Below are 13,267 nucleotides of genomic sequence, written 5' to 3' on the forward strand. Positions count from 1 at the left end.
AGAAATAAAATATTTAGAATACCAATTTCAAAATCATTGTTGGTTCCCAGAACCTTCACCCGTCAAACTGACTCTAAAAAGTGAAATCTAATTTCAGTTCCAAAGACATGTTTGAAATCCAATTTCTATGCGAATCCCAATTACAGAGATTTGATATCAAAACAATCCACAAAATAATTATCACACAAAATAATTAAGAATCGAGCCCGGTTGAGTTTTCTTGTATTCATTTAATGAGCGCAGCAAAAATTGCAGATCTAGATTCATAATCACATTGCAAATTGAGCATGTAAAACACAATGAAATTAAATCTTACTTGTTGTGTCGTTATCTTCCATTGATTGTACGAATCCTGCAAGATGAATCCACCACTATCGAGGTCCACGTGTATTCTGATCCGATGCAGGAACAATTCCTCAGTACAATCATTCTATAGAGAAAGCTAGGAAATCTCTTGATGAACGTACGTACGTACTCTTGCGCCACTTTCTCTCTTAGAGAATTAGGTCTGAATTAGGTTTTGTATCTCTCATGCTCTCTACAATAGAGCATATATATAATAGAATAATTGTAACATTGGGCCAAGCCCAATAGAATTATTTCCTATTAATCTAATCTAGCCCATTTTCTTTCACAAGTTAGTGTTTGTGACAAAAACCGTTTAAGCTGAGACAGAGGAAATATAATAGTACCAAAATGTGGGCCATAAAAGGTGTACAATTCAAAATAATGGAGAATGATGAGTAGCAAAGCCAAATTCTTGGGGCCTACTTGCTATCGGTAAAACCGTCAAACAAACTTGAGCTGAAAACATGAATTCATCAACGTCTGAGAATCTTTGCCGCCGATTTTCACTTGGTGAACTCAACTTAGCCACCGGAGATTTCAACGACGAGCATGTGATTGGAAAGGGTGGTTTTGGCAAAGTCTACAAAGGCTTCATTCATAATGACTCAATTATTGTGGCCATAAAGCGGCGGCTAGCGTCGGATCCCAGCCAAGGCCAACCGGAGTTTGCTGCCGAGATTGAAACACTAAGTAAGTTCCGACATCGTAATCTAGTCTCTCTTATTGGGTACTGCGATGAAGACGAAGAGATGATTCTTGTTTATGAATACATGTCTAAGGGAACGCTGGCTGATAACTTACATAATCAGTCGACACTCTCTTGGAAGGAACGACTTAAGATATGTATTGAAGCTGGCCGAGGTTTGGACTATCTTCACTCCGGTTGCTCCATCATACATCGTGATGTCAAGCCTACTAACATTCTTTTAGATGAAAATTTCACTGCTAAGGTTTCGGATTTTGGGTTGGTGTTAGGAACCTAAATTCCTAACGAACCGATTAAACGGAAAATAAAAAGATAAGAGAATCCGGCGCCCGTGAGGGTCAGCGGGGATAAGGATCTGGGCGGCTGTGCGTGGGTTCCAACCCGCCGGGCAACGACTACAGATCAGATATACGTTTCTGGCTGTGCGCGGAGAGATTCCGTCGGGCAGCCAGTGGCGTATGGAATTTAGGATTCAACGTATCACACATGGAACTTGGCCAAAATAATGTATTCATTGAATGAATAAAATGATAACGATTTATCCCTATTTATAATAGTGAAATACTAGCTTATGGAACAAGAAAACAAATATATGAAAAGATATGCAAAACCCTAATATATCTAAACTAACTAAATGAAGGCTCGTAACAACTCCCCCATGGTTAAAATCCACCTTGTCCTCAAGGTGGAAACCACGACACGACGAAGAGTCCCTCCAGGATCAAACGCACAAGACTGCCCTCTCTTTTTTAATATTTTCATCGTATTGCTGATGGCAGTCTTCTTCCTAACCAATTTTGCAGTCGTGGCACTAATCTCATTCTCAAACAACCCTCTCTTCTCTTCCATTTCCCCTTCAAGGTCATGCTTTTGAATCTCAAATGCAGTCTTGCCCTCTTCAACACGGCTTAAAATCTACATCTTCTCGATTTTGCTCTGCTTCTTAGGAAGCATACTTAAATCTTTTTCTTTTGTCTCTAAACTGCATCCAAGAGCTTCAGGTCTTATCCCTTTCTCGATCAAATTCTGAAAAGTGTTGTTGACCTCTTCTTTTCATTTGGCATTAGAGTCATTCTCTTTCTCTATCTCTTTTTGATTCCCCACATTATTAAGTACGATCATCTTCTCTTCCCTCTTCTCTTCACTATCGTGATAATCTGTATACAACTCCTTTTTCCTCGAGTTTGAGACATCACCTTGCAGTTGACGAGTAGAAGCCGATATAGGATCTTTCACAGATAGCGGTAGCAAGGGCTGACAAGGTCTCGGGGCGGTATGCGGCGGTGCAGCAGCAGCGGGGGGTGGCTTTTGGTCAAGCACGAGCTGCGGTTGTGTTGGTGTATGGGAGCTTGGGAACGTGAAGTGTTGGTTCCGCTTCTGGGGCTGCTGGCAGTCTCGCTGCCGGCTAATATACACCTCCGGTGGGGATCGTGGTTGTTCATAAGGGGGCACACCGTAGGGCTGATCATGGGTCGGGATTCCTCGTGATTGCCGCTGGCCAGGAAAGTCCCAGTAAGTAGACCTGCGGGACTGCACAAGCGCTGGATGTTGAGACGGTGTAGGCGTGTATTGTGGTGGTGGCTCCGGCAATGGAGGAGCGCGAATCTCTTCAACACGGCGACCGTGTGTTCGGGATGGCAGATCCCAGCAGGTTGGACGACGCTTGGGCGGTGGTGGTGGTGGCCAGGCAGCGTTGTTAACTCTGGAATCGAAGTTCAAAACTAGGTGCTTCTCCTGGCATCTGTTTAATACTAGGTCAAGGCTGGCTAAACAACTGTCGAACGCATTCCCATATACGGTAAAATCATCCATGAATATCTCAATGCATACTTCCAGCAAATCTGAAAAAATACTCATCATACACCGCTGGAATGTTCCTGGTGCGTTACACAATCCAAACGGCATTCTTCGGTATGCATATGTACCAAAAGGGCACGTGAACGTGGTTTTCCCTTGGTCCTTTGAGTTAACGTAGATCTGGAAATAGCCACTGTATCCATAAAGGAAGCAAAAATACTGTTCTCCAGCCAATCTTTCTAACATCTGATCAATGAAGGGTAGGGGGAAGTGATCCTTCTTTGTGGCTTCATTTAGCTTCCTGTAGTCGATGCACATCCTCCACCCCGTCACCAGCCTAGTGGGCACCAATTCGTTCTTATCATTCTTGACAACCTGTATTCCAAACTTTTTGGACACCATATGGACAGGACTGACCCACTCACTGTCCGGAATGGAGTAGATGATCCCTAGAGAGAGCAATTTCAACACCTCCTTCAGAACTTCCTCTCGCATGTTCGGATTCAGTTTCCGTTGTGCGTCTTGGTGAGCCTTCACGCCTTCTTCTAAACGGATGTGGTGCATGCAGAGATCAGGACTGATTCCTACTAAATCAAAGAGGGTCCACCCTATTGCTTTCTTGTTCCGCCTGATCAATTCCAACAGTTCCTTCTCCTGCTCCTCAGTCAAGTTACTGTTGACTATTACTGGGAATGCCTCATCCTCCTCCAAATAAGCATACTTGAGGCCTGGTGGGAGTGTCTTCAGTTCCTTCCTTGTGTTATTCGTTTCCTAGGGCATGGGATTTTTCTCTGCAATATCAGGTAATGTTTCCTTCCACATGGGCTGATCCCCTTGATCTAGCTGTCTCGGGATTTATGATAAACTCCATGATGGCCTCTGTTAGTTCCTCATCTGTCAATTCCGTTGTGTTCATTGTTGCACACCACCCTACAACTTCTCGATCGATTAAATGGCTCAACTGCGAGTTGTCAATTTGTTCATGTATCAATTTTGTCTCAAGATATTCTTGGACCAAGGGGTTAATAACATCTATAGCATACAAATTCTCAACATCTAATGGTCTTTTCATTCCCTCATCTATGCTAAATGTATATTTTTCCCCATTATAATCCAAGCAAATTGTTCCATCGAAAACATCGATAATGGTCTTAGCAGTGCGCAAGAATGGTCTCCCTAAGAGCACGCCACTAGACTCAGCAGACTCATTATCATTCATTTTGATAACATAGAAATCAGCAGGATATAGAAAATCATGCACCTTGACTATGACATTTTCTAACACACCTTTAGGACATATGCAAGTTCTATCTGCTAACTGGATTACCACCTTGGTGGCGACCATCCAAACCCCTGTCAGTTTCTTGTAGATTGAAAGCGGTAAAACATTTATAGACGCCCCTAGATCACACATAGCATGCTCGACTTTGATATTCCCTAGAGAAATGGGTAATGTGAACATACCTGGGTCTGTGCATATCGAAGGCATCCTTCTCTTTTGAATCACAGCAGACACGTTCTCTCCGATCACAATCTTCTCGTCCGGCTTGGTCTTCCTAGCTATGAATTCCTTGATGAACTTGTTAAAAGCAGGCATCTTCAGGGCTTGCAAGAAGGGCAGGTTGATTTCCAGCTTGCTAAAAATCTCCATGAGGTCCTCTGTATCATCCTTCTTTTTCTTTGCTTCCCCTCGGTATGGAAACGGCTTTGCCCGCTTTACCGCATTTGTGGAACTCCCAGCTGGGGTTTCGCCAGCTTCCCTGCTTCCTTCCTTACTTACTAACTCAGACTCTGGATCTAGGAAATATGGTTCAGCTGCTCGAGGTAGAGATCCCCCTAAATCTCCTTTCTGGAGGTCATCCTGAACAGGAACTTCTCTGGGTCTAGGGCTATCTCCCTAACTCTCCTTCCCCTTACTTGCTTGCGCGGGTACTTCTTCGTTGATTTCCAGCGTCGGTCCTTCATAGCCCCTCCCGGATCTCAAGGTGATGTGACTAATGTTTGCTCGGTCAGGTGGCTTGACCGTGGCAGGAAGTTTTCCTTCATTTCCCCGCATCTCATTCAAAGAAATCGCGATCTGGGACAGCTGTTTTGCCATCATGTCCATGGCGGCTTTGTGTTCCGACTGAGCGTCTTGCAATTTGTGCACCACGTCGTTGTTGGAATGCAAGTTATTCTGCATGAACTGCTGTGAATTCACTAGGTCGTGGACCATGTCATCCAAACTCTTTTGTGGCCTGGAGTTGAATTGATTAGAATTTGATCCTTGACCTTGGTTCTGTCCTTGGGTTTGTCGATAGTTCCCCTGATTTCCTTGGTGGTTATTGTACTGGTTGCTAGACCCTTGATTCCCTTGGTGATTTGGTTGGAAATTCTGATAGTTCCATTGGTTATTCCTCTGGTGAGGTGGCACATAGGAGCACCCATGATTGTTCTGATTCCTGTTTGCTCAATTAGTATGGTCATGATTCCTGTACCCCAGTTGCAATTGCCCCTCTTGATTTCTCCCTGACCAGTTGGACTGCCTCTCCGGAGAGTGTGCATAATTTGTGAGCTTCAGTGGGGGCGGCTGACTTTGATCATTATCAGTCCATCTAAAATTGGGGTGAGTCCTCCATGGGGCCTCCTTTTGTCTCCCTTGGTTCCAACTTCCATCCGGATTCCAGCTCCCCATCGAATTTTCCTGGGCCTGGCACTCCCCTTCACACGGTGGAATGTAATAAGGTTGAAGTTGCCTTTCCTCCGGACCACGGGGTTTCTCATTTTCCGATGGAGCATGAGGGTTGTACTTCTCAATTGCATTCAGCAGTGCTTTCTCCAATTTATCTATCTTGTCCTCCACTTTCTTGTCATCTTGCTCCGTTACTACATTGGCTGATCCTCTTCTCAAAATGCTCCGCGGGTTATCATAGGCCTTCTTCGCCTCGATCAATCTTCCCAAAGTTTCTCTGGCTTCACTTGCTTTATTCTTGGTAAAATTTCTCCGCTCGAGGAATTCATCAAGTCTTTTGATTCAGAGTTTGCACCTTCGTAAAACAGATACTAAGTCTCTGCCTCGATCATCCTGTGGTTCGGACAAGCATCCAACAGTCCCTTGAACCGGGACCAATAAGAGCTCAGAGACTCATCATATTCTTGCTTGCACTCCTGGATCTCCTTCTTCAAGGCGTTTGTCTTGTTGGACGGGAAAAAATAGTCCAAGAACTCCAGCTTGAAGTCCTTCCATGTGTTGATCGAGTCTGGTGGGAGCCTCAATAGCCAAGTATTAGCCTCCCCCTTGAGGGCAAACGGGACTGCACGCAAACGGTAAACCTCCTCAGTCGCCTCGTTGGGCCTCTTTTGAATGCTGCACAGCTTACTAAACTCGTTTAGGAATTCGTAAGGACATTCGTTCCTTCGTCCAGAGAATGTGGGCAAAACCCCGAGCACATTTGTCTTGATATCGATAGACCTCCGACGCGGGTTTGAGACTATGGCATGGGCGGGCTCACCGTCTAGATGCGCGGTGAGTGAACCTATCTCCGGATCGGGATCCACTAAATGTGTCATATTCACGTCTTCCTCTTCCTCAGTCTCGGAATGCTCTGTTTCTGTGGACGACTTCGGGTCCTCTTCTCCTGACGAGTTCCACTCCTTCTCACTTTCTGATTCGAACGGAAACGGGTCTACTGTCCTTAACCCTGATCTGGTAGTGACAGTGGACGTAGACTCCTTGACTTGCCACTTGTATCGGGCGTTTCCTGACCCAGATGAACTAGCCCAACTTCCAGAATGGAAGCCCGTGTTCATAAACTGTCAAGAAAAACAAAATAACAGAAATTAAACTATTTACACCAAATCCTCAAACGCATAAACAATTAACGCCATCCATCCCCGGCAACGGCGCCATTTGAAGCTGTTGAAAATTTTTCCTTCTTGTTTTCAGTTTAGTTTAGAGACTGCATGCATAGAAAGGAATAACAAGTCTCATAGGTCCAGCGAATCCACTAGATCACAGGGTCTAGGAACTCACGGAACGTTGGAAGATCTCGGTCGTCGGACACACAGAATATCGCTTCAAAACCCTCAACCACGTATACTAAAATTAGCACAGGGAAGTAGGGATCAGAGATGAATGCGCAATTAAACATGCTTAAGGATTCGGGACTATTTTTGGGTTGGCTGTTGCCACACATTTTTTTTGGGTTGAGGAAATTAAACTAAACTTGGAGTTGAAATCTGCTACGCTAATAGCTAGATCTAGGCAGAACATAAATCATGCATGTAAACTGGAAAACGAGACAATCACTAGATCTAAGAAACTATTTTCTAAATTACCTAGACCTGGGAAATGAACTGACGGTGGGGACCATTTGCTGAAAAGGTAAAGTACGGATGAAAAGCTGAAAAACAACTAACTAAAGTACCAACTAACAGCGACATCATCTTCTCCAATCAATTTGCATAAAATTTCAGTAGAAACAGAGATGGAACGTGAATCGGAAACGAAGCAGACTGAAATTAAAGCAATTAAACGAAGAACAATTTAAAACTAAGCAGATCTGCGACTACTAGACGAAGTAAAATGAAAAGAGAGCAAAGTGTTCGAAATCCATGCACAACTTGATTCCCCTGTTCAGATCCAACCTCGGATGCTAAATCCACTCCGGATTCAAGCATCCGACACAACTCCGACCAAAAGTATACCCATAGCTACAGATTCGCCAAACAACCACCGATCAACAACAACAACACAGATCCACAACCTCTTTCCCAGATCAAGCACAGAATTATCCAAAACAGAGAATAACATTCAACTTCCAAAATTAAACCTCAAAAACACAGAATCAACGTAAATCAACACAAGATAAACACCAACATGACATAAACTAAATGCATAGATAACCGATAAGTAGCCAGCAACCAAATCGACTTCCAAAACGATGAAGTTCGACGGAATAAAAGTACGAAAAGCTGAATGTAAACATATTGTTTCTTCGCCCTCCGTGAGGACGGTGTTACGACTAACTTTCGCCAAAGATGAACCCCTAGAAACCCTTACTATCCCAGAATTTCCATTTTTCCCAAGTGTGTGTGTGAGCTGAGAGCAAAATCATGTATGTGGCGTGTGCTGCATGTTCCTTTATTTATAGGCGTTGAAGTGGGTCCAGCGAGGTATGAATAGTCTTTGTTGCCCTCAGCTATTGACTTCCTTCGTCTAGCCATTTTTTCCTCTTCAACTCTGATCACTTTCCTCCGTTTCCTTCGCTAGTCCATTGCTTCCAGCTCTTCCTGGATCTAGCGTCTCCTTCACACACCTGACTTAAAAACTGTGTTAGACCCAGCAAAATAAAGTGTTTTTCACCACATAACCGATGCATGAAATTAGCCTTATCAGTAGATTTCAGGATCATTAACTAAGTTGAAGCATGAGAACGTGGTCGAAATAGTTGTTTATAAATTTGATGGCCGTCAGCAGGTTGTAGCGTATGATTTTGCTCCACGAGGGTCTCTACGTGACATTCTTCTTGAAAAACAAGGCATAGACTCAAACGCAAATCCGTATCCGGCCTTATCATGGTCCCAGAGAATGCAAATCGCTCTTGGGGTCGCCAAGGGATTATGTTACATGCATGACAAATTAATAATCCATCACAACCTCAGATCCAGCAACATTTTAGTTTGTGACGATGGAACTGCCAAGATAATTGATCCTTTTCTATGGACTCCATGTGGCAGTTTGGATTATTCCACTGCGGATATATGTCTTCCTGATGTATGGTATAGTCACACGTGAGACGATGTTTACAACTTTGCTGTGATTCTCCTTGTGCTTTTGACAGGAGAAGCAGGGCTGCGTGAGCGTGACCTTGTGTCATGGGTATGCAGCAGATCTAGCAACAAATTATTCCTTAATGCGTGTTTGCTTTGTGTATATTTTGTGTGATGTTTTAAAACAATATGAAACCAGGCATTGCCACAACTGGATTACAGGGTACACAAGATTGTGGATGCTAGATTTAAAGGAGACTACTCACGCAAAGCAGTTAGGAGGGTAAATAACTCATTTTAATTATCTGATATGTTTCTTCATGATTATGATGATTTGTTTCAAAAGCAGGTGGCTGATCTTGCTCGTCTGTGCCTTCGAGGTGAAGCTGATTCTCATCCACCCATGAATGCAAGTGTAAAATTTCTCGAGTTCATCATTCGGCATTCGCGAAATCAACTGAGAATATTTTAAGACGAAAATGTAACTTATTTCTCATAGAATCAGTAATGCAGTTAGCCACGGAAGATTTAAGTGGCGTTTGTGTAATTGAAAATGGTGGATTTGGTAAATGATGGCTGGAAATGGACTCAGTAGTATATGCCTCAGGCTCAGATATTGATATTTCATTTTTTGTAATACTACTACTATTCACCATGGTTTTTCTTTTTGGTTTTTGTGTTGCTTTTCCTAGTTTTGAGTTGCTGGGATGTAGTGGTGGGCTTGTTTGTACACGCATAAATAGTGGCAATAGAGGATGCAATGCATGCATGCCGTCAACAGTTCCTGGCGTGTGACGGGCAGTGGTGCTGACGGCATAGCCACAGGAACATGAGACATGGACGGTGGGGCCATGTTGATGTTTGGAAGTGGAATTGGGCTTGCGGAATTATAATTGGAGCTTTCAATTCTAAATCCAATATATCGTACCACAAACAATTTTTTATTTGGAATTGAATTACCTCCTATTTCCACAATTTAAATTCTATATCAAAAGTAGATCATTGGAATTACAAATAGTTACCCCCTCCGTCCCAAGTTATTTGAGTCATTTCCTTTCTAGATTGTCCCAAGTTACTTGAGTTATTTTGTTTTTTGACTAAAAATAAAACATCCAATCTCACATACTTTATTCTCTCTTTTACTTTACTCTCTCTTCTTTCTTTTACTTTATTCTCTCATCTATTTTATCTACACACATTGCACACACTTCATATCAATATTCCTTCAAATTCAATTTAGTATTTTATTAGTCTAATTTTTGTGAACGCTCCGAACTGATAAAATTTGTAGTATATTTGTTATGGAGGAGGGAGGGGGGTATGTGTTTGTAGTACTATTGTTTAAGAATGGTTTAGTTTTAAAGGATCAGTTTCTAGTTTAATGCTTGATTGCAACAATAAATCTTTGTAGTATTATTATTTTTATTTATTATCTCAAAATAAATTATTTAAATCTGTATAGTGTTATCTAAAAATGAATTATTTAAATCTTTGTAGAATAATTTAAATTATTGCATTACAATCGAGAAAGTAATATGTATTTGTAGTATTATTTAAAATTATTGAATGGTTTATAATTTTTTGGATACCAATTTGTCTAGATGAATCAAGTTGCAATTTATTATGACTTAAATTGAATTGAGATGTAATGTAGTTTATTTTATTTAAATGACTTTATTTAAATTATCGTTGCAATCAAGCATTAAACTAAAAATGGAATGCTTTAAAAATAATCATTCAATATTTTCTAAATAATAGTACGAATACATATTAATTACCTTATTGTAATGCAATAATTTAAATAATACTACAAAGATTTAAGTAATTCATTTTTAGATGACACTACAAAATTTAAATAATTTGTTTTGAGATAATATGCAAAATTTAATAATATCACAAAGATTTTTGGACCTTAAAAATTACAAAAGAAGTACTACACCACATTCAAAAATTACAAATTTTGTCCTCAAATCAAACTAAATGGACAAATATACCCCTTAAGGACTAAATGATAGATAATACTCCAAAATTATGACTAAATTTGGAATTTGTAAAAAAATTTAGCTGAAAATGTAATTTTATAGATATTGGATATTGACAAGGTACAAACCTCATTTTCTAGATACTCCTTTTATCCCACGATAAGAATCTTGTTTTGTCATTTCGGTCCGTCACATAATAAGAGTCTTATTTAACTTTTACTCCGTACTATAAATGATAAATATGTCTCACATTCTATTAACTTATTTCAATCATATTTCATATAAAACTAATACTCCTAATATTTATATGTAAGACTCATATTCCACTAACTTATTCAACGTTACTTTTCTTTATATTTCTTAAAATACATATCATTAATCAAACCCGAATAATTAGAAAGTTTAACGAAAAAATGAAATATTTAAATGACCAATGAACACACAACACGCAGGTTACATGACAACTCTGCCCACACACACTCCAATGTTCAAGCTGAAAGCGATAAACAGCTGAGCTTCGGAGGGTATATTTGTAATTTTAGTTTTCGACGGCGGAGCATAAAAAAAGATAAGGAAATAGCACAGCCATGTCACTGATCCTTGTATCATACAGCAAAAGAAATCCATCCTTTGGATCAGAACCAATTAGACAAACCCCAGCCGTAGATCACTCGATAAGCTTTTACTCAAATATTAAAACATTTATTATTTATTTATTTCCAGCATTTCCTTTTTCCCATTTCCGATCTAGCTTTAATGATCTTAAACCATTTATAACCTTCGTTCTCACCCAAAATTATCCATTGAATTTGCTGCTTCTTCTTCTTGACTCCTTTTACCTTAGGGTAAAATCACTAAATTTACTCCAATTCTGCTTGAAGTTTTGAAGATCGATCGAGATTGTTCGTGGCCATGGCAAGCGAAGAATTACAAGGCAGCGATCTTCACAATCAAGCTCAAATGGCGCCTGCGCCAGCTCCGACTCCGTTGCCTCCTTATCCTGAGGTAGAATGCAGCTCTTTTCAACTTTGTTACTTATCCTCAGCTGTGAATTGCATGTTGTTAGCAGTTAATTTTTATCCGATAAATTAATAGATTTCTCACTGGATTTCGTGATTTTGCATTTGAAACTCGTAGATTCGTCACCGAATTTCGTGATTTTGCATCTGAAACTCGTGGACTCGTTAATTTCGTGATTTTGTTTCTGGAACTTGTGGATTCGTCTCTGGATTTCATGATTTTGCATCTGAAACTCATCTATTAGTCACTGAATTTCATAATTATGCATCTGAAACTCGTAGATTTATCGCTGAATTTCGTGGAAAAATTTCTCGATTTGTTTTTTCGTATAGATGATTTTGGCGGCAATTCAAGCGTTGAACGAGGAAAACGGCTCGAACAAATCGGCGATCTCGAAGCACATCGCGAAGGATATCGAGGCGACCTACGGCCCGATCCCGCCGGCGCACTCGGCGCTGCTCAACCACCACCTCAACAAGATGAAGTCGTCCGGCCAGCTGATGTTCCTCAAAAACAACTACCTCATCCCCGATCCCAACTCGCCGCCGCGCCGCGGCCGCGGCCGCCCTCCCAAGCCGAAGACGCCGCTTCCTCCCGGAGCTGCCCCGCTCTCTCCCCGCCCCCGCGGCCGCCCTCCCAAGTCTCACGACCCCAATGCTCCCCCGCCGCCGCCGAAGAGCCCTAACGCCGCGGCTCCTTCTCTCTCCGGGAAAAAACGTGGCCGGCCACCGAAGGCCAAGCCAGCTGATGCGGATGTGGATTCGGCTCCAGCTCCGGCTCAGAATCCGGATCCGGCCGCCGAGGGAGCGACGCCACGTGGACGTGGAAGGCCACCGAAGGCCAAGCCGGCTGATGCAGATGTGGATTCGGCTCCAGCTCCGGCTCCGGCTCCGGCCGCCGAGGGAGCGCCACGTGGACGTGGAAGGCCACCGAAGGTTAAGCCGGCGGCGACTGCTTCTGTAGGGGCTTAATTGAAAGAAGAGTGGTAATCTAGGGGCTTTTAGGCTAATTTGTTGTTGCAGTGCTATTTATTTTCCTTATTTGCATCTTGATCCTTGTAATTTGAGTGGCTTCTAGTTTAGGGATGGTGAGTTGTAACTTTGGTGTAAATTGATTGGATCACTTTTAATGAGAAAAGAAAAGGGAGAGGAAAAAAGAAAGATTCTTTTCATGTTTTAATTTATGCTTTTCTTTTCCCCTGTTTTATTCTAATTGGATAAAATGATATTTTTATCTTTTAAAAAATTGGCACTTTTACTTTAGTTTCATTTACATGGAAAGTGCATAGGGGCATGGTGTGTGTTACTGTTTCGTTTGTTTTCTTTAATTGGAATTGGCTAAAAAAGATGCTATGGTTGGAAATGTTTTTTATTAGCTAGAACAGAAATAGAAAAAGTTTTTAAAAATCAGTATGAAGTGAGAGGTAAAGGTGAAGTGGCTATTTTAAACTTGAATATTTTAGCTTATAGGTATTCATTTTTTTGTGAGATGTGTGATAAAGTTATGAATCTCAATCACTTTGTTTTCTAACTGAGTACAAATTTAAATTTTGAAATGTGGTGAAAATGGGTAGGTGAATTATTATATGGCTGTTTTCGAAATTGCGAAACAATATAATGGCGTTATTAATGGGCCACTTTCAACCAGTGTTGTAAGAACTGGA

The 13,267-nt window shown here is 41.4% G+C and overlaps 2 protein-coding genes across 2 annotated transcripts; both read left to right on the forward strand.

Annotated features, from left to right (window-relative positions):
* The first annotated feature begins 812 nt into the window (after positions 1-812).
* On the forward strand, positions 813-1,331 carry LOC125192867 (putative receptor-like protein kinase At5g38990). The gene has a single exon (XM_048090539.2). The coding sequence runs from the start codon at positions 813-815 to the stop codon at positions 1,329-1,331; it is 519 nt and encodes a 172-aa protein (XP_047946496.2).
* A 9,985-nt stretch (positions 1,332-11,316) lies between these two features.
* On the forward strand, positions 11,317-12,783 carry LOC125205374 (HMG-Y-related protein A-like). Its single transcript, XM_048104268.2, has 2 exons — positions 11,317-11,589; positions 11,937-12,783. Exons 1-2 carry the CDS (start codon positions 11,497-11,499, stop codon positions 12,573-12,575), a joined length of 732 nt encoding a protein of 243 aa, XP_047960225.1. The 5' UTR covers positions 11,317-11,496; the 3' UTR covers positions 12,576-12,783.
* The last annotated feature ends 484 nt before the right edge of the window (positions 12,784-13,267 follow it).

The sequence above is a fragment of the Salvia hispanica genome, chromosome 2 (assembly GCF_029641045.1).
Source record: "Salvia hispanica isolate PSC_SH4W2 chromosome 2, Shi_PSC_v1, whole genome shotgun sequence".
NCBI lineage: Eukaryota > Viridiplantae > Streptophyta > Magnoliopsida > Lamiales > Lamiaceae > Salvia > Salvia hispanica.